The sequence below is a fragment of the Dromaius novaehollandiae genome, chromosome W (assembly GCF_036370855.1).
Source record: "Dromaius novaehollandiae isolate bDroNov1 chromosome W, bDroNov1.hap1, whole genome shotgun sequence".
Classification (NCBI taxonomy): Eukaryota; Metazoa; Chordata; class Aves; order Casuariiformes; family Dromaiidae; genus Dromaius; species Dromaius novaehollandiae.
The window spans coordinates 4,615,604-4,639,571 of NC_088130.1; the positions used below are offsets into that span (position 1 = coordinate 4,615,604).

Below are 23,968 nucleotides of genomic sequence, written 5' to 3' on the forward strand. Positions count from 1 at the left end.
TTTTTCTGGTACAGGCCTCAAAAGGATGTTTTCTTGCCCAGTCCTTCCCCTTCCTTTAATTGAGTTTTCATTGAGATTCCTCTGTTAGAGGACATGAGGAAACTCTTGCAAATTTATTGTTATGAGTAATAAAATGTTTATACATTTATTTTTTCTTGTCTATCTTAAACTTTTTATTGTATCCTTTTACTTTTCTCCTAAAGTAGTAGTAGTAACAGGAGCCAAATGTTATCTGGTAGGCCTCAAGGTATATCACTTCTTCCTTCAAAAGGAAGAAAAGGCTATTCTTAATTTATAGCATTTCTGACAGTCTACAGCTACTTGGCAGCTTCAGAAAACAGTTCTGTTTATCCAAGTGATAATTAAGTATTGCTGTAGGTCCAGAGAACCAGGAGATCAAGTTGTAAATTTCATAGGATGGTTGAAGAAAATGGGATATGGGAAAAAGAGAAGTTAATTTAAACTTTAAGACTTGTACTACTCATTTCTCCATTATTAGCAAAGGTGTCTTGGTTTCCCAGCTTCCTGCTTCCAACCCCAAACTCTCAAACAGTCATTCCGGTTCCTCCTTGTCCTCTGATTCAAGGCCCATTTCTTCACTGAAGAAAGAATAATGTTTCTTCAGCAGTCTAGGAGTACTCTAGTCATCATATTACTTAGTTATTATCATATTCTGTATCACATCATCATAGTTTAGCTTGTCGGATTCACTTCCATAGTCTTTCTTGATGGTTTTCACACAGAAATACACCAAAACTGTTTTCCTTTAATGTTATGGTACTTTGAGCTGTGTTCAGGTACTCTTAAGTCTTCTCTCACTTCTAAACTTCCACTTGTTTCAGACACTTTCTCTGTAATAGTTAATTCTGCTACATGAATTCAATGTAGCTTCTCTCTCATTCATATCCAATGTTAGGCTATTGCATGTTCTCCTTTTTCTTTAAAGGCATTTCTTTCCTTAGCTGAGGAACCAATACCTATGCTGTTACTATATGGAGGAGTCATTGGTCCAAATTCCCAAATGAGCAGAAACAGAATGGTAGTATTAATTCAATTTCTGTACAAAGAAACTCTATGAAAACCGGTGATCTGGGATCATCTGTGGTCCTTGAGTATTAATTCTTATATCCACCTGGATATTAAATTTGGAGAGGGAGGGAGTTTTTCTGAGTTATTCATAGGTCTTAACAGCTATCCAATTGGATTTTTTTTGTATCTATATTTAAGAAGACTCTAGCTGAAGAATGTGCCAAGAGCTGATCTGTAGAAAGAGTGTGCAGGTGGGGTAGTGATGGTGGGAAATCAAAGAAGCTGCTGATTGGTCATTTTCATTGCCGCTTGTACATGTGGCAGAAGAAATTCCACTAGTCCAGGTAGTCAAATACCTCATTATAAAAGCACCATTTTCAAGTAGGGACAGTGCTCATATGTGCAAAGAATTGAGTCCTATTTTATGTAGTAATGCATAAAAACAAATTTCAGTAAACAAACATGATTAAATGTATTCTTTCTTTTGGCTATTTGAAGAGGAAAAAAATGTTTTATTACAAAGATTAAAGATGAAACTTGCCTATTTTTTCAGATGTAAATAAAAGTGATTTTGAATTGACCAAATTAAATAAAGCTGAGTTGTTCTTTATTTATCAACCCTGTGCCTTTTTTTTCCTATTGCAACACTATAAAGGATTGTAAGTTCACAGTTTGGATCTAGTCCTGCCAAGGCAACCTGCAGAATTCTCTCTTCTCTCATGACCTAATCCATCAAATTGAGTATACTCACTCACACTAATAGGTACTACTTTAGTCTTTTAAGACTAAATATAATAATAAATATAATAACTGCCCATAAAATTGGGCAGTTATTATAATGGACTCAATGCAGTCGAGCTGCCAGTGAATTATGTTGCCACTGTTTGAGTGAGTAGAACTCCTTTTTTTTCTTTTTTAAATCATCACCCCCCCATGATAGCCAGGGTAGCAGAGCAACAGGCTAGGTTGCTACCTAAGCTGGAAAATGACAATGACCCTTTCATAAATGTTGGGCTGAAGGACACAAAATGGTATTGTCAGTAGCTCCTTAGTCATGTAGTAATACATAAGTGTTAAATAAGTATAAACTGTTCCCATTGGCTTGATCTTTTAAAACCCAGGCTTCATGGTAATAGCAAAATTACTGCATCCATGACATGTTCATGTGGACACACATATATGTTCTTCTGTCATTATGTTGTATTTATAAATCTGAAATCAGTTTTCTAAGACATGTGGCTTTTTATCTTTTTTGATAGGAAAGAGTGGCCCTGAATGCAAGCACTGCAGGGCTGACCCAGATAAGGAATGTCGCTTTTGCTCCTGTTATTTGTGTGGTGGAAAACAGGATGCTCACATGCAACTCCTTTGTGATGAATGTAATATGGCTTATCATATATACTGCCTGAACCCTCCCTTAAGCAAGATACCAGAAGATGAGGATTGGTAAATATACAAGGATGATTTACTTATCTATATTCCCATTCTACACAAGGTACCTCTTTGTTATTTGCATCTAGAGGAATTACTGAAGAGCTTTTATATTTCTGGTATGTTTTTAATCCTTGCACTGTATGTAAACATATTTACATTTTATGTTAAGATTCTATTTATAAATATCAGTCATAAACTATTAGTAATAAGCGTTATTGATCATTATAGAATTTCAGAAATTAGCTTGTTCAGTGACCCTCTGTGACATTAACTGATGTGATTAGACTTTACCTACAGTGATGATTCCCCAACCTTTTGTTTGTTTTATTCGGGCTTCATTGCTTCTTCTCCTCTAATCCTTTTCTCCTTCAATCTCAGTCCTTGTTGCTGCCTCCTTGCCCTTCCTTTATCCTGTAGCTGCCTCCATTCATGTTTCCTGCTGTGAGAAGACCACCACCTTACTCCTCCCCATTTCCAGTAATTCTGGCACTGCCAGCAAGAAAGCCAAGCTAATAAGCCTTGCTGGACTCAGCTAACCACGTTCTGAGCTGACTCTGCATGGAGCCAGCATCAGCCCATTGAAGCTTATCATCTTGAGCTCCATGCCATGTATCACCTGTATCAGTTATCTACAACTTGTAACCTTTGTATTTATAACCTGTTTTTAACATGTATTGGATGTTAATCTTATAAGTGACTTATAAATAGAACTTGAGAATTAAGTTTTCCATTATGAAGACATCAGTATATGTCTATGGACATGTTTTATAGAAATGCTTTGAACTGTACTTTGTGATAGATTTTAGTGGAACTACACACTTCTAATAATATTTTAAGTACTTTAGAAGTTTTAATATTCTCTGGAAATAAATAACTCTAGTTTACTATAATACAGCAGCTGCCTCATTGAGTAAGTTTGTTTATAGTTCAGTGCCTAATGCTATACCATTTTTCCTGGGCTAATATATTGTGGTTTCTCCAGACTCCAGCTATATTTATACCTATGTGTAGCTTAGATAGATTACTCATATTTGCTCTGCTTGGAGAAACTGCTGACTTTGAACACTATCTAGAAATTTTTTTCAGTATATATTGCAAATATTTATGAGTTGTTGGGACTAAATATAGCACTTATTGTCTGTGTGCTTCCCATTTCTTGTATATGCAAAGTGATTGTGTGCACAGGTATATATAATCTTTATTCAGTAGTGTTTGTTGGGCAGCATGTGAATCCCAGCTATCCCCAGGTTTTCTACTGTTGTGCACAGAAGGCTGATCTGCCCCAACATCCACTCACTTCCTACTAATTGCCTGTGGAAATGAGCTGAGGATCTTAGTGCTTCCAAATCATGTGTTAGAAAGCATTCTCAATGCTATAGTGCTTTAAGAATTGGTCATAGTCCTTAAACAGTGTTCTTTTGTGACTGCACTGGACTTTTGGGTATAACTGATGTTTTTTGACTCCAGTCATCCAGAATATTAAGGGGGCCAAAATATTATTTAGGATCTGTCCTCTGAAAGTACAGATCTTTTTAGTGCATCCATTCTTCTTCAGGTCCCCTTACTCCCAAAAGACTATACTAGTACTCCAGCAACAAAAAGTCATTTTATGTTCCAATATTAATCACAAGGTTACAACAAAGAAAATATACGTGCTCCAAGTTTAATTTAAAAAAAAAACCAACAACCCTCAAAACACCCTTTGCTCTCCTTGGAAGAAAACTTTATTCTGATTTATTCTGCATCACCAAACATAGAGCAGGTTTTTTAGATTTGACAGGAATGCTGATACTACAATCATACCAGTGCAAATGATTTTCAAGATTATGTAAAACAGTTCTTGTCTTTACTGATACCCTTTCTGTTTCAGGAGCACTTCTTATGAGACACTTCTGTGAGTTATCCCACTTTTTTAGCTCTCAAACAGAAAAAGTTCAAAGAATACAAAGTTTGTCAAAGTATTGCAATCACTCTTCAGTTAGGTCTCCTTAGGCACTTCCAATAACATGACCGTAACTGTTTTGTGTAGATCCCCAGGAATGTTTTCCTTCATACAGAAGACTTAGTAGAGGCCCAGATAAGAAGTGAACTGATTGACATTTGGGACTTTGCAAGCCCTCAAGTTGAGGTTAAGTGCATCTACAAAACATTTAGGCCCTTCCACTTGCATTCTTGGCCAAAAGATTATGAATTTCCACACATAATAGAAGCTAAATCCATATAGTTAAAACATCCTGAAGAGCAGTTGTCAAGCTATTTAACTTGGTTTGGTTTGCTGTATAAATATATGAGCTTTAAGATTTAGTCATGTAAGTAGATAGATGGTTCTGTGGATGAAGTCAGTGGGTGGGAGCGATATGGTTATGGGCCTATCTCCTGACAGTTAATTTGGGGATATTTAGTGATGCTAGCCCTATGCAGTCTTAATGCTTGCTAGTCTTAATACATGCTTGTCTGTAAAAGGACTACAATTATTCAACACAATGCAGTCTTCTTTATAGGAGTGCAACAGAAGAGCAGTTCTTTGTTCTCTATTCTCCTTGCATACTAGCTAAGGGTCATGGCACAGTCTGGTCCCTAGTTTCTTACCAGAGTTTTTGTTTGCTTTAAAAATGGAAATTTTTTCATTTAAAACTTTAATAGTGTGTAATGTGGCAACCTCCCCCTAGGGGCCCAGCCTGCAGTTTCTCACATACAGATGAAAATCACTCTATATGCTAAACAATGTTTAATATCCTATACAAAATTCAGTTAAGAAAAATATTAAGAGAGCGTGGTTAAGCAATCATAAAGCAGGAAATGCCAGAGTTAAATTTACCCTCTTATGAGCTTACATTGTGACATGTTGCAGAGAAGACAGAGCCAGACTCTTCTCGGAGGTGCACAGGGATAGGACAAGAGGCAACGGACGCAATTTGGAACACAGGAAATTTCAATTAGATATAAGGAAAAAAAATTTCATCCTGAGGGTGGTCAAACACTGGAACAGGGGTCCAGAGAGGTTGTGGGATCTCCATCCTTGGAGATATTCAAACCTCAACTGGACAAGGCCCTGAGCAACCTGCTCTAGTTGGCCCTGCTTTGAGTCAGGGGTTGGACCAGATGATCTTCAGAGGTTCCTTCCAATCTAAATTACTCTGATTCTAAGAAAGAGTGATCATAGGACTTGGAACTGATTTGAAACTTGAATGTCAATGTCCAAGTGGAGTTTGCCTAGCTGAAAATTATGGAAAATTTCTTCTTTACCTTTAAATTGAACAGGTATGATCTGGAAATGGTTGTTTCAGTCTATTTTTTTTCAATTTTTAGAATATTTTTACATTATTTTTTGTTTTTGGTGTAGAACGATACTTTAAGAGTACCAAGATCCCAAGTGTTAAACTGATTGTGAATTGTGACTGTGTTTTGCAATAAGTATCTATATGAATGCTCTCTCTAGGTTGCAAATAAAAATATAGTTTGAGGTAGCTCCCATCTTCTTGGAGGGTTGAGAGCTTGTATACAGGCAATTATTGTGAAATACCTGATACATGGTGACTTGTTGCCCTATATGGTAACTAGCTCTTCTGTTCATACTCAAAGATTAAAGGTATATAGTAAATGTAAAGTGTTAGTAGTAGTAGTAATCTAAATATATTATCAATATTGTTATAGATCAGACTTCTTCCACTAGTGGCTTTTGGGCCAAACTCAGCCCTTGGAAGCCAGAAGCAATGGCAGTTGCCTTTGCCTTGGCACTCCTGCAGCGGGGAAAAAAGCGCTGTTAGAAGCAATACAAGGATCTGTGTGCTCCCTTCCTCCCTTTGCCTTAGGCACTGCTTCTCACAATCTCCTATCCTTTTTCTACCATAATGGCTTTATGGTGGCTGAAATGGGTCCCAATGCCATATGATGCAAGGGAATATATAGAAATGGAGTTTAGTACTCTTCCCATTTGTTCTGTACTGAGTCTCATTCCAGATGCCTTAGTCATGGTGGGGTAGGATAAGGATGTATGCGTGTTCCATGGTATCCTAGCTCTGTTCCACATCCAGTTGTCTGAAGTGAGATTTGCTGCAGTAAAAGCAGATGATAAGAGTGGGCAGGATGTGGAAATTAACCATGAGCATTAGTCAGAAGTATATTCTCATCTCAGTTCTCCTCTCCCCTATGTGATCTGAACAAGCAAGGAAAGGAAGAGAAAATGAGGGAATATAGGAAACATGGGGACCTCTCATACATCACATGAGAAAAGAAGAGTGAAATGTTTTGCGTCTACCACTCACTCAAAAAAAAAAAAAAAAAAAAGGAATGTCTTGTTTTAGAAGTGGACAGTATTTGTTCTTGTTGGGTTTGTTTTTTCAACCTGAGTCCTCAGCTGTTTAAAAGTGGTGTATATTTGCTAGCTTCAAAATATTCAGTCAAGATGAACAAACTTAACACTATTTTGCCTAGAAGAAATGTATTGCCATTATTGCTAAGTAATTAAGAATTTACTGAAACCTTTTTTTTTTTTTAGGTATTGTCCTTCCTGCAAAAATGATTCTAATGAAGTTGTAAAGGCTGGAGAAAAGCTCAAACAGAGTAAAAAGAAAGCAAAGATGCCATCTGCCAGTACTGAAAGCCAGAGAGACTGGGGCAAGGTAGAGTGCATTTTAAAAATAGCTCACCATTTATGTATGCGTTACATCTATAATTGTGTTTATATATGTACTACACAAAATTCAGTACTAGATTGCACAGACTATAGAGCAATGTTGAATCCTGCCCACTGTCTACTGAAAGTTAAAACATCTGAAAAATTATTAAGGTGACTAGAGGTAAATAAATAAATGAAAATTAAATACACATTACTTAATTAAAACTGCTGTTGACAATTTTTATGTTAATATATTTTTGAAGTATGTGTTTGTTATAATGGTTGGTTTTCTTGGTATCTGCATCAGCTTTTACAAATTATTTTAAATATGATAAAATTCATTCTCTGGTATGTTTTTTAGGGCATGGCTTGTGTTGGTCGCACTAAGGAATGCACTATTGTTCCTTCTAATCACTATGGTCCTATACCTGGTGTTCCTGTTGGAACAACCTGGAAATTCAGAGTTCAGGTATGTTGTTTTTAGAATTGTAGTTGAAATAAATCAGAATAATACATAATTAGAGGAAGTCAAATATTTTCTAAAGTCTACTGCTATGGAACATGAACTAATCCATCCCACTTATGGATAGAGACTACAGACTTCAGGAAATACTTTATTGTATCCAGTGGTGTCTCTAATGCTTATTATCTGGTCGGGTTCCCCATTGAGGGCTACTGTGCAGGTGCAAAATCAATCCTGTTTCAGTGTATACTTCTGTTCCAATGTGTTGTGGTGCCAGGTTTGGTGCTAGCATGCATACCATCCACACTTAGCACAGGAGAGAAATAAGATTTTACTGAGAGCTGTAAAGTTCTGGTGAGGGTGGACCCCACTGTCCCTAAGGTAAGAGCCACCTCTGTATCACTATAAAATGATTATCTGTTCCTTTTGGGTCATGCACAACTGGCATCAGAACCTTCCTTTAGGCTGATGAATATTTTAAAGCTAGTATAAGCCAGTACTGCTACTGAAAGAAGTAGTCCACCTAGCCTTGTCCACTTCTTGCACTGTCCCTTCCATTTTCTCTCACAAATATTTTCTCAGGTCATATGATAAACTAGATTGGAAACTAATCTGGCAGAAAGATAATCCTTTTGTGGGGAGGGTAATTTTCTCAATCCATTTCACCTTGTGGTTATACAAATACTGTGCCAGTACAAAGGCGGCAGGAATGAGCAGTGTAGAGAGGATGGAACTGCATCTTTTGGTGCTAGTGCCAATTTTATGCAATTTTGAAGTACCAGCAAACTACAGCCTTATTTTCTTTTTTTTTCCTCCGTTTTGCCTAATATCGCTGATTTTTTCTACTCAGAGAAGTAGATGCTGCTTTATTTTCAAAATTGGTTAATCCTTTGTCTCTTGCACTCGAGAAAGAACGTAATTAAGGAGCATTCCCACCGTAGCCAGAGGAACAGAAGCAGACATTTTCTTCTCCTTGGGGAGGAGGGACATGGCAAGAACCAAAAACCTTTTCTAATGTGTTTTCTGAACTCTTCATCCCACCCATTGCCTTCGGAGAAGAAAATGGATGTTTTATCTAATTTTCAGGAAAGAGTACTTATCAAAAAAACTTTTTCTTATGGAAAATGACTATCTGAAGAATTTCGGATTTGGAATGACATGCAAGTCTTAAGTCTAAAATGGTCAACAGCAAAGGTTTTATCCCTTAGCAACAGTTTTCAGTTTCTCCTCTTAACAGAATTTACAGTGAGGCAGCTTAATACTAAACTAGTTTTTTGGATCTTGTCTGACTTTGGTGCTAATGTGAGCACTACCACCAATACAGATATTAGAGAATAACGAAGCAAATTAATTTTGTAATGTAAAATTACAGTGTTCATTATCTCATTGATTTTACACACAATTACTTGTTTGAGAAAATAAATTTCTATTTTGATGTTTTTTGTGATATTTTGATTTATCCCTACCATATTTGAAGAACTTTTCTGTGAAGCAAACTAAAATAAATAGTTCAAAACATATTTATATTCTGACAAAGTACCTCTGTAATCATTAATCTTTTAATTGGCTTCCAGGTCAATTATATTCTCATAAATAAAGGAAGCTTTAAAAATCAGTTCTGCAAACTAAAGGTCTCAGAGTCAAATTTTATTCTTACTGGATCAGCTAGTATCAGCAGGAATAAAAGTTATGAGTTCATCTCATTAAGAATTCCATTGGTGACACACAAGCTCAAATAGATTCCAGATCTTTCTAGTGCTGATTGCAAACAGGAATATAAGTAGAGAGGGTTTTTTTTGTCAGAAAATTAAGCAGACAAGACTTATAATGTAAGGAGTAGCTATTAAAAGAAGAGTTATCATTTGTACATAATTATTTAACAATGGCTACATATTAACTACATACTTTAAAAAAATCAACATTTTTTCCACATAAAAAGTTACACTTATTTCTGATTTGACTGCTCTTTTGTATGAAAAATGGGCTCTTTTACAAGAGTTTAGAAGGAAAATGCTGTGAATGCTGTCTCATGGTTTTAGTTTTTTTCATGCAACAAGCTTTCTTAAGAATATTTAAATGTGATGTATTATGTATTATGCATGGTCATGTAGTTCTAAGGCTTACAACTCTCTTTTCCCTAGAAGGAAATTGACTGAGAATTGTTTCTGGATACAGCATCGAAAGGGCAGAAATTAAATTTTTTAAGTAAAATCTTGGATACCTCATGAAAATGAAAGAAGGGAGAGAGGAATGAATGAAATGACATTTAATAGAATGGGAGAGAACAGTGTGCTACTGAGGCCTGTGCTGTTCAACATGTTCATAAATGGTCTAGAAAAGTTGACAAATAACTGACAGTTAAGTGGCAAGGCTAAGTTGTCATGGATAGTAAAGATGAGGCAAAAAAATAAATTTGCATATTCAACGGAGGGCTTTCAGCTAATTATTATCATTTAGGAAGGAGGACTTGTAATAGATAATTTTGTGAATATGCCATCTCAGTGCTTAGTAGTGGTCAAAAAAGTATATCAAGTGTGAGGAATTATTAAGAAAGGAAGAGGAAAAACAAAATATCATTATGAAGAACAAGGATGGTTAAAGGTATGGAATGGCTTTCATACAAGAATTGTATGAAAGATGGTATGGTACAGAGGTCTATTAAAATTGAAGAAGGTGAATAGGGAACAGTTGTATGTTCTTTATTGATGCAAAAGGAGGGGGCATCAAATGAAATGATCAGGTGCCAGATTTAGAATGAACAGAAGCAGTACTAGTTCATACAATATGCAGCAATGCTGTGAACTCTTTACTGTAGGACATTGTGAATGCTAAGAGTTTACAACAGTTCAGAACTCAATTAGATGAATTAATAACCATTGGTTAACTTTTTTTCCATGAAATGCAAAGATTATGCCTTTGGCTCAGGAAATCTGAGCCATACATAGCTGGTAAATGAGAAATTATACAAGGAAGTATCATTGTGCCCTTGCATAGACAGTTTTCATACTGAGCACCAGCTATCTGCTCTTGTTGGTTGTCAGTGACAGGATATTTGGCTAGCTGGACCTTTGGTCTGATGCAGTTTGACCACGGTTATATTCTTATGAGAGTAGAAGTCTGTAGCAAAGGAATGCAAAATCTTATAAAATTACATAAAAGTGTGGGTGGGAAAAAAAAGTACAGGAATTGGGCAGAATTGGTAAAAGAGAAAATGTCTAGATATGAAGGAAGGCTGTAAATGTGATTAGGACGTGATTGCATTTCTCTGAGTTGGTCACAGATTAAGTGTGTTAACTTTGAGCAGTACTCGGCATAATTTTCACAAAAAAAATTTGACTCACTATGATCTTTCTTGCATAATTACTTATACAAATATAAAATGCTACTGAATTAGAATGATAATCTGTATCTGCTTTGGGCTGGTCTAAGTAACCATGAATCTAGTCTTAAATGTTGCTTATGGCAAGAATCATGAAGATTTTTCCTAAGGGGCAAAGTGTACCTGTTCATCTTTGTGTCACCACACATATTGTCCTTTCATTTCATTGGATATCCTTTCTTTTGGCTTTTTTTCCTTAAAAAAACCTACAAAATTCATAAAATTCTTTCCTCTAATGGCAATCTTGTTAACTTACATAAACATACATAAATAATTTTTAAGCAGAAAATTGATTGTTAAAAGTGATTGCAGATGGCTAGTTGTTTCAAAGTTATTTTAAAAATTGTTCTTTTTTTAATACTCAAGGTGAGTGAAGCAGGTGTTCACAGGCCCCATGTTGGTGGAATCCATGGGCGCAGTAACGATGGAGCTTATTCACTTGTACTAGCTGGAGGATTTGAAGATGAAGTGGTATGTCATTTATTCAAATCGCTAATATGTTATTTTAAAGTTTATAACAATGGGAAATTGTGTTTGTTGCTGAATCTAAAATTAGTATTTATGAAAATATGAGTATGCAAAAATTACTACTGCCCAGTATCTAATCTGCTATTTGTTACTATTTTTAGAAGATATATTCAAACAATTTTTTCTTAAAGAATACTATTAGTCTCATATAAAATTCTTCAATTACAGCTGAATTTTAGAATGTTTATGGAAGTCAACTTTCAATATACTTATATCATTTGAATTTATTATCATTTAAGATCTGATACCATAAATCAGTGACTTTTGCAAGTGATGTACTTTAAGTTCTGCCCTGGTCATTGTTTTTACTGTTGTCAAATTAAACAGATAGATGCCTCCTCTTTTGGAGTTGTTATACCTCTAAATTTAAATACATCACATATTTTAATTTTAGTGAGGTCAGGATAAAAGATGCACGTGACTTGATCCTATGAAGTTCTGAAGGTTCTCAACTCCCACTGATGTAATTTACAGATCAGGGCTCTCAGTACTTGATAGGAAAGTCTCAGTATCCTGTATTGTTATTACCCAAGGGAAGATGCTGGAAATTTTTTTACTTTGATGTCAACATCTAAAATAATCAAAGCAGTTATACTGCTAAATGAAATACTAATTTTGTCCAACTTCCTTCCTTCCTTTCGACCAAGATTTGTGTGTGAATAGATTACTGTTTTCTGTAATCATGACAATGTTTACACAGGGTACTTCCCTTCTTGTAGCTTTATTTTATCAGGTGGAATTCTGAATCATGCTTCAGGTGAAGAATAAAGCATTACAAAACCTGTATAAAAACACAGGTAGCTGTTAATTGCAAGGACAAAGGCTTTAGACAATGAAATTAAGTAAACATCCTAAATAGCATCAGTATGTTATGTATTCTCTGCCAACAGCACTTACCTGCTACTGTAGGAGATGATTGGCTCTGAAGGCATCGGTGTCTCACTGTTGGGAAAATCATGTGAGGAGGTATTTAGTGTTGGTACATTAAAACATCGTTGGAGTCAACCCCAACACAAGCTCCAGGGCACACAGCTATTGCCTCCTAAAAAACACCCTGCTGCTCAGTAGTTATAATGGGTAGCTTGGGACGCTGCAGCTTCCATTCTTTTTTGGTAGTGATATTGATGTTAGCCTTATTCCTGCTGCTCTAATGCTTCAATTCTTAGGATAGAATAATCTCATTTGGATCCTTGGCATGTCCTTTCCAATTCAACAAAGTGCTGGTATGATCAGGTGCTTCTGAGGACACTTGAGTAATGTCATAGTCTTGTCAACATATAGTTTGGAAAGAAGCATGGATAGGGAGAAATATTACAGATGTGACTGTGACTTGTGTGTGACTAACTTGTGTGACTGAGATTTTTTGCAGTCCTTTGAGGATGCAAAGGAAACAGCTTGTTTTTTCAGTTGCATCTTTGGTGTTAGTTTTTTTCCATATACCAAAACTCTATTTTCCAGTTTATTTCCATTTTCCAAGGTTGGTTGAAAGAGGTTGAAATTTAATACCTCTAAGAACACACAGGGGAAAATCAAATTTTGCACTTACAAGTATACTAAACACAGTATCCCTTTTCTCCAACAAAACTTTAATAAAAATTCAAGTAAAAACTTCTGATCCCTTCCAACCACTTCCTTTTCTTGCTCTTGTACAATCATGGTGAATTCTACTGGAATCTTAGTAGTATGTTATAGTTGCTAGTTAATAACTATAGTTATAGTTACTAGTTAGTAACTATAGCTAATAGTCTTTATTAACAATCAATATTAACAATTAATAGTTTTTATTAACAATCTAGACAATGGGACAAAGTACACTCTCAGCAAGTTTGTGGATGAAACCAAATTGGGGAGAGTGGTCAATATGCTGGAGGGCAGGACTGTTATTCAGAGGGACCTGGACAGACTGGAGAAATGGGTTGACAGGAACCTCATGACATTCAACAAATGCAAATGCCGAGTCTTGAATCTGGGCTGGAATAACCCCAAGCAACAATACAGTCTGGGGGCTGACTGGCTAGGAAGCAGCTCTGCAGAAAAGGACCTGGGGGTCCTGGTGGACAAGTTGAACGTGAGGCAGCAGCATGCCCTTGCAACAAAGAAGGCTGTGGCGGTCTGATTCACGGACTCCGATGTGCTGGATCAGAATCAACTTTATTCAAGCAAGCAAGCCCTATATATAAGCTCTAGCCCGGATAGGCACTTTCCCACAGTGATTTATGGTACTTTCTATTCTCCTTGCAAGCGCCACGTTATACCTTCCAGAAGGTCATGTTCCCATCATCACTCCCTCATTCTGTGCGGTTACTCCCTATGTTCCCATACTGCTATCTATTCAGCCCATGGCCTTCGGCTCCTTAACTCTATCTTGTCCGATCCCTCGCTGTCTGCCCCTACATCTCCCCCTTTTTTGTTTTGTTAAACTTAACACTGTGCTTACCGACTGTTGTACCATCCGCTGAGTGCATTGCAGAATGCAAGGAACACAGACTAGGATGCATAAAAAGATCAACAAACCTTCTGCTACCCATTTCATTAATTGCTTCATCCAGCCCCCTAAACCCCAGTTACTTAGCAAATTGCCAAACCATCCCCACTCATCATCTTCCCGAAATTGAGCCACCTCATCCCATAATTTCTGAATGCTTGCATGAATGGACTCAGAGTGATCTGAGAGGTTCATGCAACACATACCTTCAAAATCCTGACACCCGTGGCCGCTTGCAAGTAACAGAAAATCTATGGCTACGCGATTTTGCAAAGTGACATGTCTGACAGAATCGACATCTATCAATAAGCTAGACAAGGCTGCAGATGCAGCATTGCTTTGCTTAGCGAGCCAGCACCCTAATTTATTCAACGTGTTAAGAGCTTTAGCAGCTGCAACCCCTGGTGCAAGCATAGAGGCCAGAATGCGTCCACTGACGCTCCAAAATTCAACCTCACTATCGCAACTTTGGTCAAAGGCGTGAGTCGTCCGTCGTGAGCGACGGTGGTGTTTTGTGTAATTCATGATTGTTGTTAAATTTGGGGTCAGCAGTGTAAGCCGTCCCAAACTGCATGGCCCTCCCCTTATGTGCGAGGGGATCCCTCCCCAGGCTCGGTCTCCACAGATAAAGACGACCCCCGGGGGAAGCTGTGTAGGCTTACTTGTGGATACAGACACATTAAGGCAAGTATAGTTGCACCAGATTGTCGCATTCTTATAGATTGCCAGCGAGGAGTTAACATTTTGTGCAAAGGATTGATTTCGGCCGCTGTAATTGAAAAACAAGCAAATGTCCATCACGGTCGAGCCCAAGAGTTCAATCTCCTGCGATTCGTTCGCAAGGAGGGGGGCAGGTACCCGGCCCATCCGTCCCAGTTGTCAACCAGTTTGGGACCGCAGCTGCCGTTGCTGCCGGTGCCTGAGGGTCCTGTGCAGACGAATCTGGTTTGGGTTGTGTTCGGCCATCCGTCCGTCGGGACTCCCACCAGGCACATACTAAAGGGGTTTCCGCCGTTACTCCCACCAGGATGGCAATGATGGTCATAGTGATGGACAGACCCACCTTGCTGGTACCCATCTTGGTCCCGTACCTGTGGAGACACAAGCATACCCTCGACCCCAGGTTATTAACGGGTATGGTCCCTCCCACTGATTAATTGCTAAGTTCTTAACCAAAACCTGTGCCTTCTCCTGCTGAGGCATGGGGCGTAAGCCTTCTGAGAGGGAGTTAAAGTGTTTCAACATTGCTGGTTCCCCTTCTGTCCATCGATTACGTTGAGCACGTATAGTGCCTTTGCTAATCGCTCTGAGGGGGTACTGAGGGCCATTCCCCCTTTTTGTTTTTGTAGCATTTCCTTAAGGGTTCTATGCGCACGCTCGACAATAGCTTGGCCAGTAGGTGAGTGGGGAATACCTGTAACATGAGAGATTCCCCACGCACTAAGGAATTGTGCAGTTTTGCGAGCGGTATAGCCTGGCCCATTATCAGTCTTAACCCCCCGGGGGACGCCCAACCCCGAAAAGGCAGCTATAAAGCGTCGAATGACATCTCTGGCCTTTTCGCCCGTATGGCAGGAGGCAAAAATGCACGCTGAGAAAGTGTCCACGGATACGTGCACATATTTCAGCCTGCCAAACTCCGGTACGTGAGTGACATCTGTTTGCCACAGCTCCAGTGCCGTTAGACCCCTAGGGTTGACACCTACAGGAGGGGCTGGCATGAGCTGCTGGCAATCCGGGCATGAGGCAATGATGTTTTGTGCCTGCTCTCTGGACAGAGAGAACTGCCGAGCCAGTGCTCTGGCATTCTGGTGAAAGAACCCATGTGATAGGCGGGCTTGCTCAAATTTGTTCGGGACTACCACAGGGCCAGCCACCATATCTGCTTGGTTGTTGCCCTCCGTTATCGGGCCTGGGATGTTTGTATGCGAGCGCACATGCATGACAAAGTACTTGCCTGATCGCCCGTTCAACAGGAACAACAATTCCTTCATAAGTGCAAATAACTGAGGGTTGGAGACTTCTTTCGGGTATGCAGACCAAACGGAACACCTTCCAGCCTCCGGTGGGCCTTCCGAGCAGCAAGACGCTCCGCAACAGTCTGTAGTGCCCTTTCGGCATCGGTGGAGAGAGTTCTTTTGGAAGTTAAAGCGGGATCCCCCTTTAGCAAAGTGAGAAGTGGGTGAAGCTCCTCGTTGGTCAGGCCTATCACAGGACGAAGCCAATTGAGGGATCCTAGTAGCTGTTGCAAATCGTGCAAGTTCTATCTATCAATCTATCTTAACGCACAATTTTAGCTCTTGTGGCATAATAGTCTGCTCAGTGATGCGCCACCCTAAATACCTCCAAGGCGGCATCTCTTGCACCTTTTCCGGTGCTACAAGTCCAGCCAGTGTCACTTGATGCATGACGGCTTCCAATACCACCTTCATAGAGTCTATTGTGGGGGCTGCCACAAGGATGTCATCCATATAGTGATATATGATCGCCTGCGGATGCTGCTGCCGGACAGGCACCAGTGCTTTTGCCACGAAAGCTTGGCAGATAGTAGGGCTATTTTTCATTCCCTGCGGCAACACAGTCCAATGGTATCGGCGATGAGGCTCTGCGACATTAAGAGAGGGAACCGAGAAAGCAAACCTGGGAGCATCCTGCGGATGCAAGGGGATCGTAAAAAAACAGTCTTTGAGGTCTATTACTGTTAAGGCCCAGTTTTGTGGGATCGTTGTAGGGGACGGGAGTCCTGGTTGTAGGAACCCCATATCTTCGATTACTGCGTTTATTCGGCGCAAGTCGTGCAACAGGCGCCATTTCCCGCTCCTTTTCCGAATGACAAAAACAGGTGAGTTCCACGGACTAGTGGAGGGGACAACATGGCCTGCAGCTACCTGTTCATTCACTAGGCTCTGTAAATGATGCAGCTTTTCCCTAGATAGGGGCCACTGATCAACCCAAACCGGGTCGTGAGTCAGCCAGGTAAGGGTCAGGGGAAGCTGCGCGTCAGCAGCCCCTATGTGAAATCCGAGTGTAGTTGGAGGCCCCACTGCGCTAGGCAGTCCCTGCCCCAGAGAGTGACTGGGCTAGGAAGGATAAAAGGCTTTACCGTAGCCACCCGGCCCTCTGGTCCCGTGAGCAAGAGATTATGTTGGCTCTGCGCCGGGAAAGTGTCCCCCCCGATGCCCGTGACCGTGGCCGCCGTTTTGGTCGTCGGCCATGAGGGGGGCCAGACGGTCACCAAAATAACGGTAACATCAGCGCCGGTGTCCATGATTCCCTCCAGCTGCATTTCCTGCTGCAAGGTGGAGTGTTTGAGGGTACAACGATAACAGGGGTGTCTCGCAGAGACCCTCTGGGACCACAGGACCTGGGCTGGCCCGGTAGAACCAAAGCCACCGTCTCCTCGCGTTTTTTCCAGATGATGGGGCACCTGACTGCGGAAGGGGATGAGCTGCACTATGCACAAGCCCAAGGGGATCTGACAGGGTGGGGTAGGGGTCCACACCATGATCTGAATTTCCCCGGTGAAATCAGCATCTATAACCCCAGGTAACACAAATAAACCTTGTCGCGTTGCAGAGGAACGACCGAGCAATAAAGCACTCAGCCCATCCCCCAATGGCCCCCTGATGCCCGTGGGGACCAAGGTGATTGCCGGGGTAGAAAGAGTTACTGTTGTGGCGGCGGCCAGGTCCATCCCTGCGCTTCCGCTGGTTCTGGCATACAGGCCGGGGCCGCCAGAGGAGGGGGGACTTGTGTCATCGCGCGGCCCCTCTGCGCGCTGCCTCGGCAGTTTCCCTGCGACTTCAGTGGAAGCGGTTTACCATCTTTGTCAAATCTCTAGTGACACTGCTTAGCGTAGTGTCCTCCCCTCCTGCATCGCAGGCATACACCAGCGCCAGGCCCCTTGCCTTGGGGGTCTCCGAGGGCACTCCCTTTTTGTGTGACCTGCCTTTCCGCAAGAGAAACACTTCTCGGAGCCTGTGTGAAAGGCAGCAAAGGCTTCGGCCAACATCACCATCTGGTGGCAATGTGTGCCCACGTTCTGACACGCCTCAATCATATCCATAAGGCTGGGATTTTTCAGCGGTTTCAACAGCTGCTGACAGTCGGCGTTAGCATTTTCTAGCGCCATCTGCTTCAGCAAGATTTCTTGCGCTGCAGTATTATCAACCTGCTTATCTAGCACATTTTTCAACCTATCTAAAAATTGCATATAGGACTCTTGTGCCCCTTGTCAAATGGTGACAAAGGACTGTTGGGTCTTCCCTGCATCGGGTACTTTCTGGAACGCTTTGAACGCAAAGCTTTTAGATTGGGTGAGAGCCTGCACTGGGAGCGTAGCCTGGGCCACTGGAGCCTGATACAAGCCTTCCCCTAGAAGCGCATCTGTGCCTATAGCGCGCAGGGGATCGCCATCAGGATGATCCATGTTCTCAATGGCTGCCACCTCAGCTAGCTGATGCCACTGACTGGTCCATATCATAAACTGAGTGGCTGTTAGCAAAATAGTTTTACAATCATGCGGGGCGAGAATATGCATCTCAAACACCGTTTGCAAAAATCCCAGCGAATAGGGGGAACCGAGCCCATTTTCAAGAACAGAACGGCGCAGCTCTTTGATCATTGAGAAATTCAAACCCTCCCATCGCGGGCGCCTGTTCCCTTCGTAGATGATGGGGAACGCGCCAACTGCACGGAGAAGGTCTATGTCTCCTTCCTGCGCCGCGGCTTGCCGCACAGGACCCCCATCTATCATGGGGGTCCGGAGGAAACAAGCCTGGCTCTCGCTCAACGTCAATTAGCCCAGGATTGAGTGGATTGTCTGGGTCGCTTTCCGGAGAGTCCCGTCCACCCACTGCTCCCACCACCGTGTCATCCAACGGAGGTGCGGTGGGGGTTGCGGTTGCCTCCGGTCCCTGTGGTTTCTTCTTGCTATGCTCTTTCAGGGTCTCAAGCATGGTATGCCACGGGGCTAAAAGTCCTGCTGCCGTCTTATCGTTTCTTGTTGCCGCGTCCCAGAGCTTAACCCCGATTGAGTCCCACGTACCGAGGCTATAAATTGCACTGGAATTCACCTCGGGACAGTTCGAGCGTGCCCACACTAATAGCATTTTGAGATCTTGGGGGGGCATCTCTCTGCTGTGCTGTTTCAAAGTCTTTTGCATTATGTTTAGCACGGACCTATCTTGCGGGGAGATTCCGTTTCCCATGGCTCCCACGCGTTCCCGGCCGCTTACCTCCATCCAGCAGTAGGTAACCTGTTGCGCGCGATGCCGCTTCCTTTCAGCGGCTCCCCTTCTGCTTCCTTTCAGCAGCTTCTTTTGTTCAGCCGGGCTCCGCCACCGGTTTCAGCTACCTGCTGCTTCTACAGCCCTGTTCGAAGTCAGTCTTCGGTCCCTGTTTGGGCGCCATTTGTGGCGGTCTGATTCACGGGCTCCGATGTGCTGGATCAGCATCAACTTTATTCAAGCAAGCAAGCCCTATATATAAGCTCTAGCCCGGATAGGTACTTTCCCACAGTGATTTATGGTACTTTCTATTCTCCTTGCAAGCGCCACGTTATACCTTCCCAAAGGTCATGTTCCCATCATCACTCCCTCATTCTGTGCGGTTACTCCCTATGTTCCCATACTGCTATCTATTCAGCCCATGGCCTTCGGCTCCTTAACTCTATCTTGTCCGATCCCTCGCTGTCTGCCCCTACAGAAGGCCACCTGCATCTTGGGCTGTATTAGCTAGAGTGTAGCCAGCAGGTCAAGGGAAGGGATTCTTCCCTTCTATTTGGCACTTGTGAGACTGCATCTGGAGTATTGTGTCCAGTTTTGGGCTTCCCAGTAAAAGACAGACATGGACATACAAGACAGACATACTGGAGCAAGTCCAGTGGAAGGCCACCAAGCTGGTCAGGGGGTTGGAGCACATGACATACATGGAGAGAACTGGGTTTGTTCAGCCTTAAGAAGGCTCAGGGGGATCTTATTGCTGTCTTCAGCTACGTAATGGGAGGATGTAGAGAAAACAGAGCCAGACTCTTCTCGGAGGTGCACAGCGGAAGGATGAGAGGCATTGGACGCAAGTGGACTTAGAGACCTCCAGAAGTCCCTTCCAACCTAAGTCATTCTATGATTCTATGAAAGAAGTACATTTTGGAAGACATTTTACTGTATGTTTATAATTTCTTTCAAACTTTTTCTGCTCTCTGCCAACATGCTACCTCTTTAATGTCTTTTTGGCTCTGAATGAACAATTTATCATTGGGGTAAGAGTAGTTTCAAAAATATACTGCAGGAAATAGAATTCACTGTTTGGCTTTCAGCTCTTGTCTTTTTATGATTCACATTTGAAAGCTCATGATCCTGCAAACAGGCTTGTAAGGGACTTTGCTCACCTGAAGTGTTGGAATGCTTGGTAACAAATTGCATCAATACAGGATTGGGCCTCAAAATTGAGAAGGAATAAGGTTGTGCTTTGCAAAATGAGCATTAGGCCAAATAAAGTTTAGCTTCATATGTAAAACATTCTTAATTACATGCATCAAAAATGTTTATATGTTAATTTTTCTCTTGTGAATGTTTAACCTAGGTTTTAGTGACAAGGAGTTCGATTACTTTCATTACCTGTTTTAAGATGCATTAATTATAGTGCTTAGATTTAGTCTTGGATTTGTTAAAATTGCAAATCAGGTGGTCCTGTTCTTGATACTTAATAACCGTAATGGGCATATTAGCTGAAGAAATTTCAAGAATTCTTTCGTGAATTTGAAATCTAACAATTTTTTCAGAATGGATTAACATTTGTAACCCAGATATTAGATACTTTCAGCTACTGTGAAAGGTACAATCACAATCTTCATGGTTAAATGATTTTGAAATATCTGTTCCTTGAGTTGCAAAATTGTCATTCTGATTGTTGTCACTGCTTTTGAGTCAGGGTCAAAAATTATGTTTACTCTCTTTGTAAAAATTTTGAGACCCTTGCTTCTGTTGGATTGGGGTAGTGTAACTAAGATGATAATTAATCTTCCTTCAGTGTTCTTCAGATTAACAAAGTTTGTTTCTTCATTAAGTGGCTTTTGCATATAGGTTCATATGGTGCCTCTTGATATTGAGGTTTAGAATCTCTTGGAGAATAGGATCTGCTGTGATTGCTCACATCCTCTTGCAGAAGTTTCTGAGGGGTATGTGTGTGTGTGTGTGTGCATACATATATATATATAGTAGTTCTAATGACTCAAAAGGGACTCTAAGCTAATATACTTGTTGCTTAGATTCTTTGATTAATCTAGGTCAACCAAATCTAGTGCCTGGAATGTGGCATTAATGAGCTACTTTATGAAACAGTCCACACTCCATTTTGTATGGTCTGTGTATCCACATTAATCTTGTGTTTGGGTAGTCAGTTCCAAAGTGTCAGTATGCTTGTGTTCTACTTGCTTGAAATTGTCCAATTACAGCATAAATGATATTCAGATCTCTAGATTTATCTAGGGCTTATGATGAGGATCCAGCACTTCTGAACCATTGCTTAATGTTCATTGCTCAATGAAAATACTAGATCAGTTCCACCAGTGCCAAAGATGCAGTGCCATGACTGATGAATTGCTTATTGAAATGGTTTTAAATACAAATGAAGTGGCAATAGGAGCTTCAGATTTGGGTCAACACTTGTTATATCCAAAGATCTGGGTAAACTGCTAGTCAAAATGGTATGTATGATCTGTATCTATGCTAGCTAGACACCTATGTCATCTGGATCCAGTGTGAGACTTGTTAACTGATGTGCTAGGTACAAAGGAGCTGTTGTATCACATATAAATGTCTTGAAATATCATGCCCTGCTGACTCTGTTGCTGAGGGTGCAGATCCTTTGTGATTTTCTCATTTCTGTTTATATTGCTGAGGACAGAAGCTCATTACAGTCATTACACTGAGAATCTGTCTAGCATAAGTCATCTGAACTGATTATGGAGCTGAAAACCTGACACTTGCTGTCCATTTCTATAGATGCTGTCATGTTTCCAAGATCTCCTAAGTGCCATGCTGAGTTGGTACCTATTAGTTTGGAACTAGTGTTCCAGTGTGAGACATTTCGAGTGTTCTCTCTACTATGGTAATAGCTACCAAACATCTTCCCGTTCATTCAGATTTGTTATCTGCTCCCTCTTCTCACCTATGATATTAAGGGCATATTTGACATTATTTTGCTGTGCAGTATTTTTAAAATTCATACTTTCTTGTTACTGGTATTTCAGATTCTTAGGCAGACTATTATTTTCTGTCCTACAACAGCCTCCTCTCCACCTTCCTTTATGTATTGTTCCATATTGTTGTTACCTTTCAGTTTATACAAAATGCTAGTACTTAAAATTATCTTTCTTGCATCATTTTGTGAAATCTCTCCCTGTCTCCTGATCTTTAAACCTCTGATTGTCTCCTCCTTTGTACTTGCATTGTGTTCAAGGTTACTTTCACAGCCTGGAAAGCCCTATTATATCCTTTCAAACAAGAGTCCTATATTTAAACCTGGTCTTGGGTTTAATAGCTTCTTTTTTTTAAAAAAAAAAAAGGACTTTTGTTTTTGTGATACTAATGAAACCTTAATCATATTTTATTTATTGATAGATACAGTTTTTGTGTGTACATATGAGACTGAACTTTGAAATCTGAGCATATTACTGAAGATAGATATTAAATGGAAAGAAAATAGATTTGGAACCATCTTCAGATAGCCTAAATTCACATAACTTGTAGTAGCTAATATCCTTGTGAACTGATGCATGACTTCAGAGTTGAGCCTAGCCAATAGGAACACTATGCTCGAGGACATCAGTGGAATTTAAAGTCTTACTCTTTGATTCTCCATTATTTGTTTGTTAGATTCAAAACTGGCTATACAACAGAGGAACCATCATTGACATAGAGAAATGCGATTTAATGTAATCTTACTTTGTGACTATCTATCTTGCATTCTCTATCTTGTATGTTTGAGGCTGAGTAGCTTGTTGAGGCATTCCTTTGAAAAATTAACTCACATCTCTAACATCTCCTAGGTTACTGCTTCTATTGAGATAATAGAAAACTTACGCAGAGCAGTAGCTCATTTGGTCTAAAACACTTTACAAACAGGACAGTTAAGAAATAATTTCATGGAGACAACATAAGGAAAGAGAGAGAAAGACAGAAGGCATTAAGAGAAGAGAGAATACCAAAAAGTCTTGTTAGCTGCTGACGGAAAGTTTTGGTGCGAGGAAGTGGAATCAAGCTTTGGAAAGCAGAAGAGAAATAGGAGAAAATTACCTATCTTAAGGTAGGAAAATTGGGGGGAGGAAGGTAGGAGGAAGGAAGAAAGGAAAGATAAGAATGTGTTCTAGCAACATTTTTTTGGACAATTACATTGTTTTTGAAGAGGGACTTCAGGCCTCTCACAAACAGTTGGAATGCAGATACCACTAACATTCCCTTTGCTGAATGTCACCTTTTTCAATCTTTTCTTTGCCTGTCCAATCCAGATTTTACAGCAGTATCAGTATCTTGAGCTCTGCCCTTTGAGCCTATTAAAATTTAAGCAGCCTTCAACCCTCACCTGTCACATACAGGCTGTTAGTTGAACATTACAGAGGTTGATAGAAAGATCCTGAATTGTCTGTAGGTAGGATCATAACTCAAAGTTATTGAGGAATCATGGCTTAATGAGTCACTACCCATCAGCAGATCCTTAGTAGTTGGCTGTGTGTATATTTCTGGCATACTCCAATTTCAAAGTAAAATGCATTAACTCCTGTGGAGGTAGGTTCTGTATGTCTTCCATTCCTCCTTCCTATTCTGCCAGTATCACTCCTGCGTGCCACAAGCTGTATTTATGCCCATACTTACCTTACTCTAATGACTTTCTTGCCAATCTAGGCTTCTTTCTCTCCCTGCTAGCAATTACATATTCTTCCAGTCTTTCTCCCTCTCCCTATTTTGGGGGTTCCTATTTGTATATCCTATTTCACCTTATATCAGAAGTTCAATGTCCTTTCCATTTCCCCCC

General features: G+C 40.5%; 1 protein-coding gene across 2 annotated transcripts in view; it reads left to right on the forward strand.

Annotated features, from left to right (window-relative positions):
* LOC135324510 (E3 ubiquitin-protein ligase UHRF2-like) overlaps nucleotides 1-23,968 on the forward strand; it is a 94,648-nt gene that overhangs the window by 58,398 nt on the left and 12,282 nt on the right. The window contains exons 6-10 of one of the 2 annotated variants that reach the window (XM_064501059.1): nucleotides 2,289-2,408; nucleotides 2,525-2,579; nucleotides 6,962-7,085; nucleotides 7,443-7,550; nucleotides 11,290-11,394. In XM_064501059.1, the coding sequence (XP_064357129.1) occupies nucleotides 2,289-2,408; nucleotides 2,525-2,579; nucleotides 6,962-7,085; nucleotides 7,443-7,550; nucleotides 11,290-11,394 (512 nt within the window). Of the gene's footprint in view, nucleotides 1-2,288; nucleotides 2,476-2,524; nucleotides 2,580-6,961; nucleotides 7,086-7,442; nucleotides 7,551-11,289; nucleotides 11,395-23,968 lie in introns of both variants that reach the window. The other variant, XM_064501058.1, reaches the window with a different exon arrangement.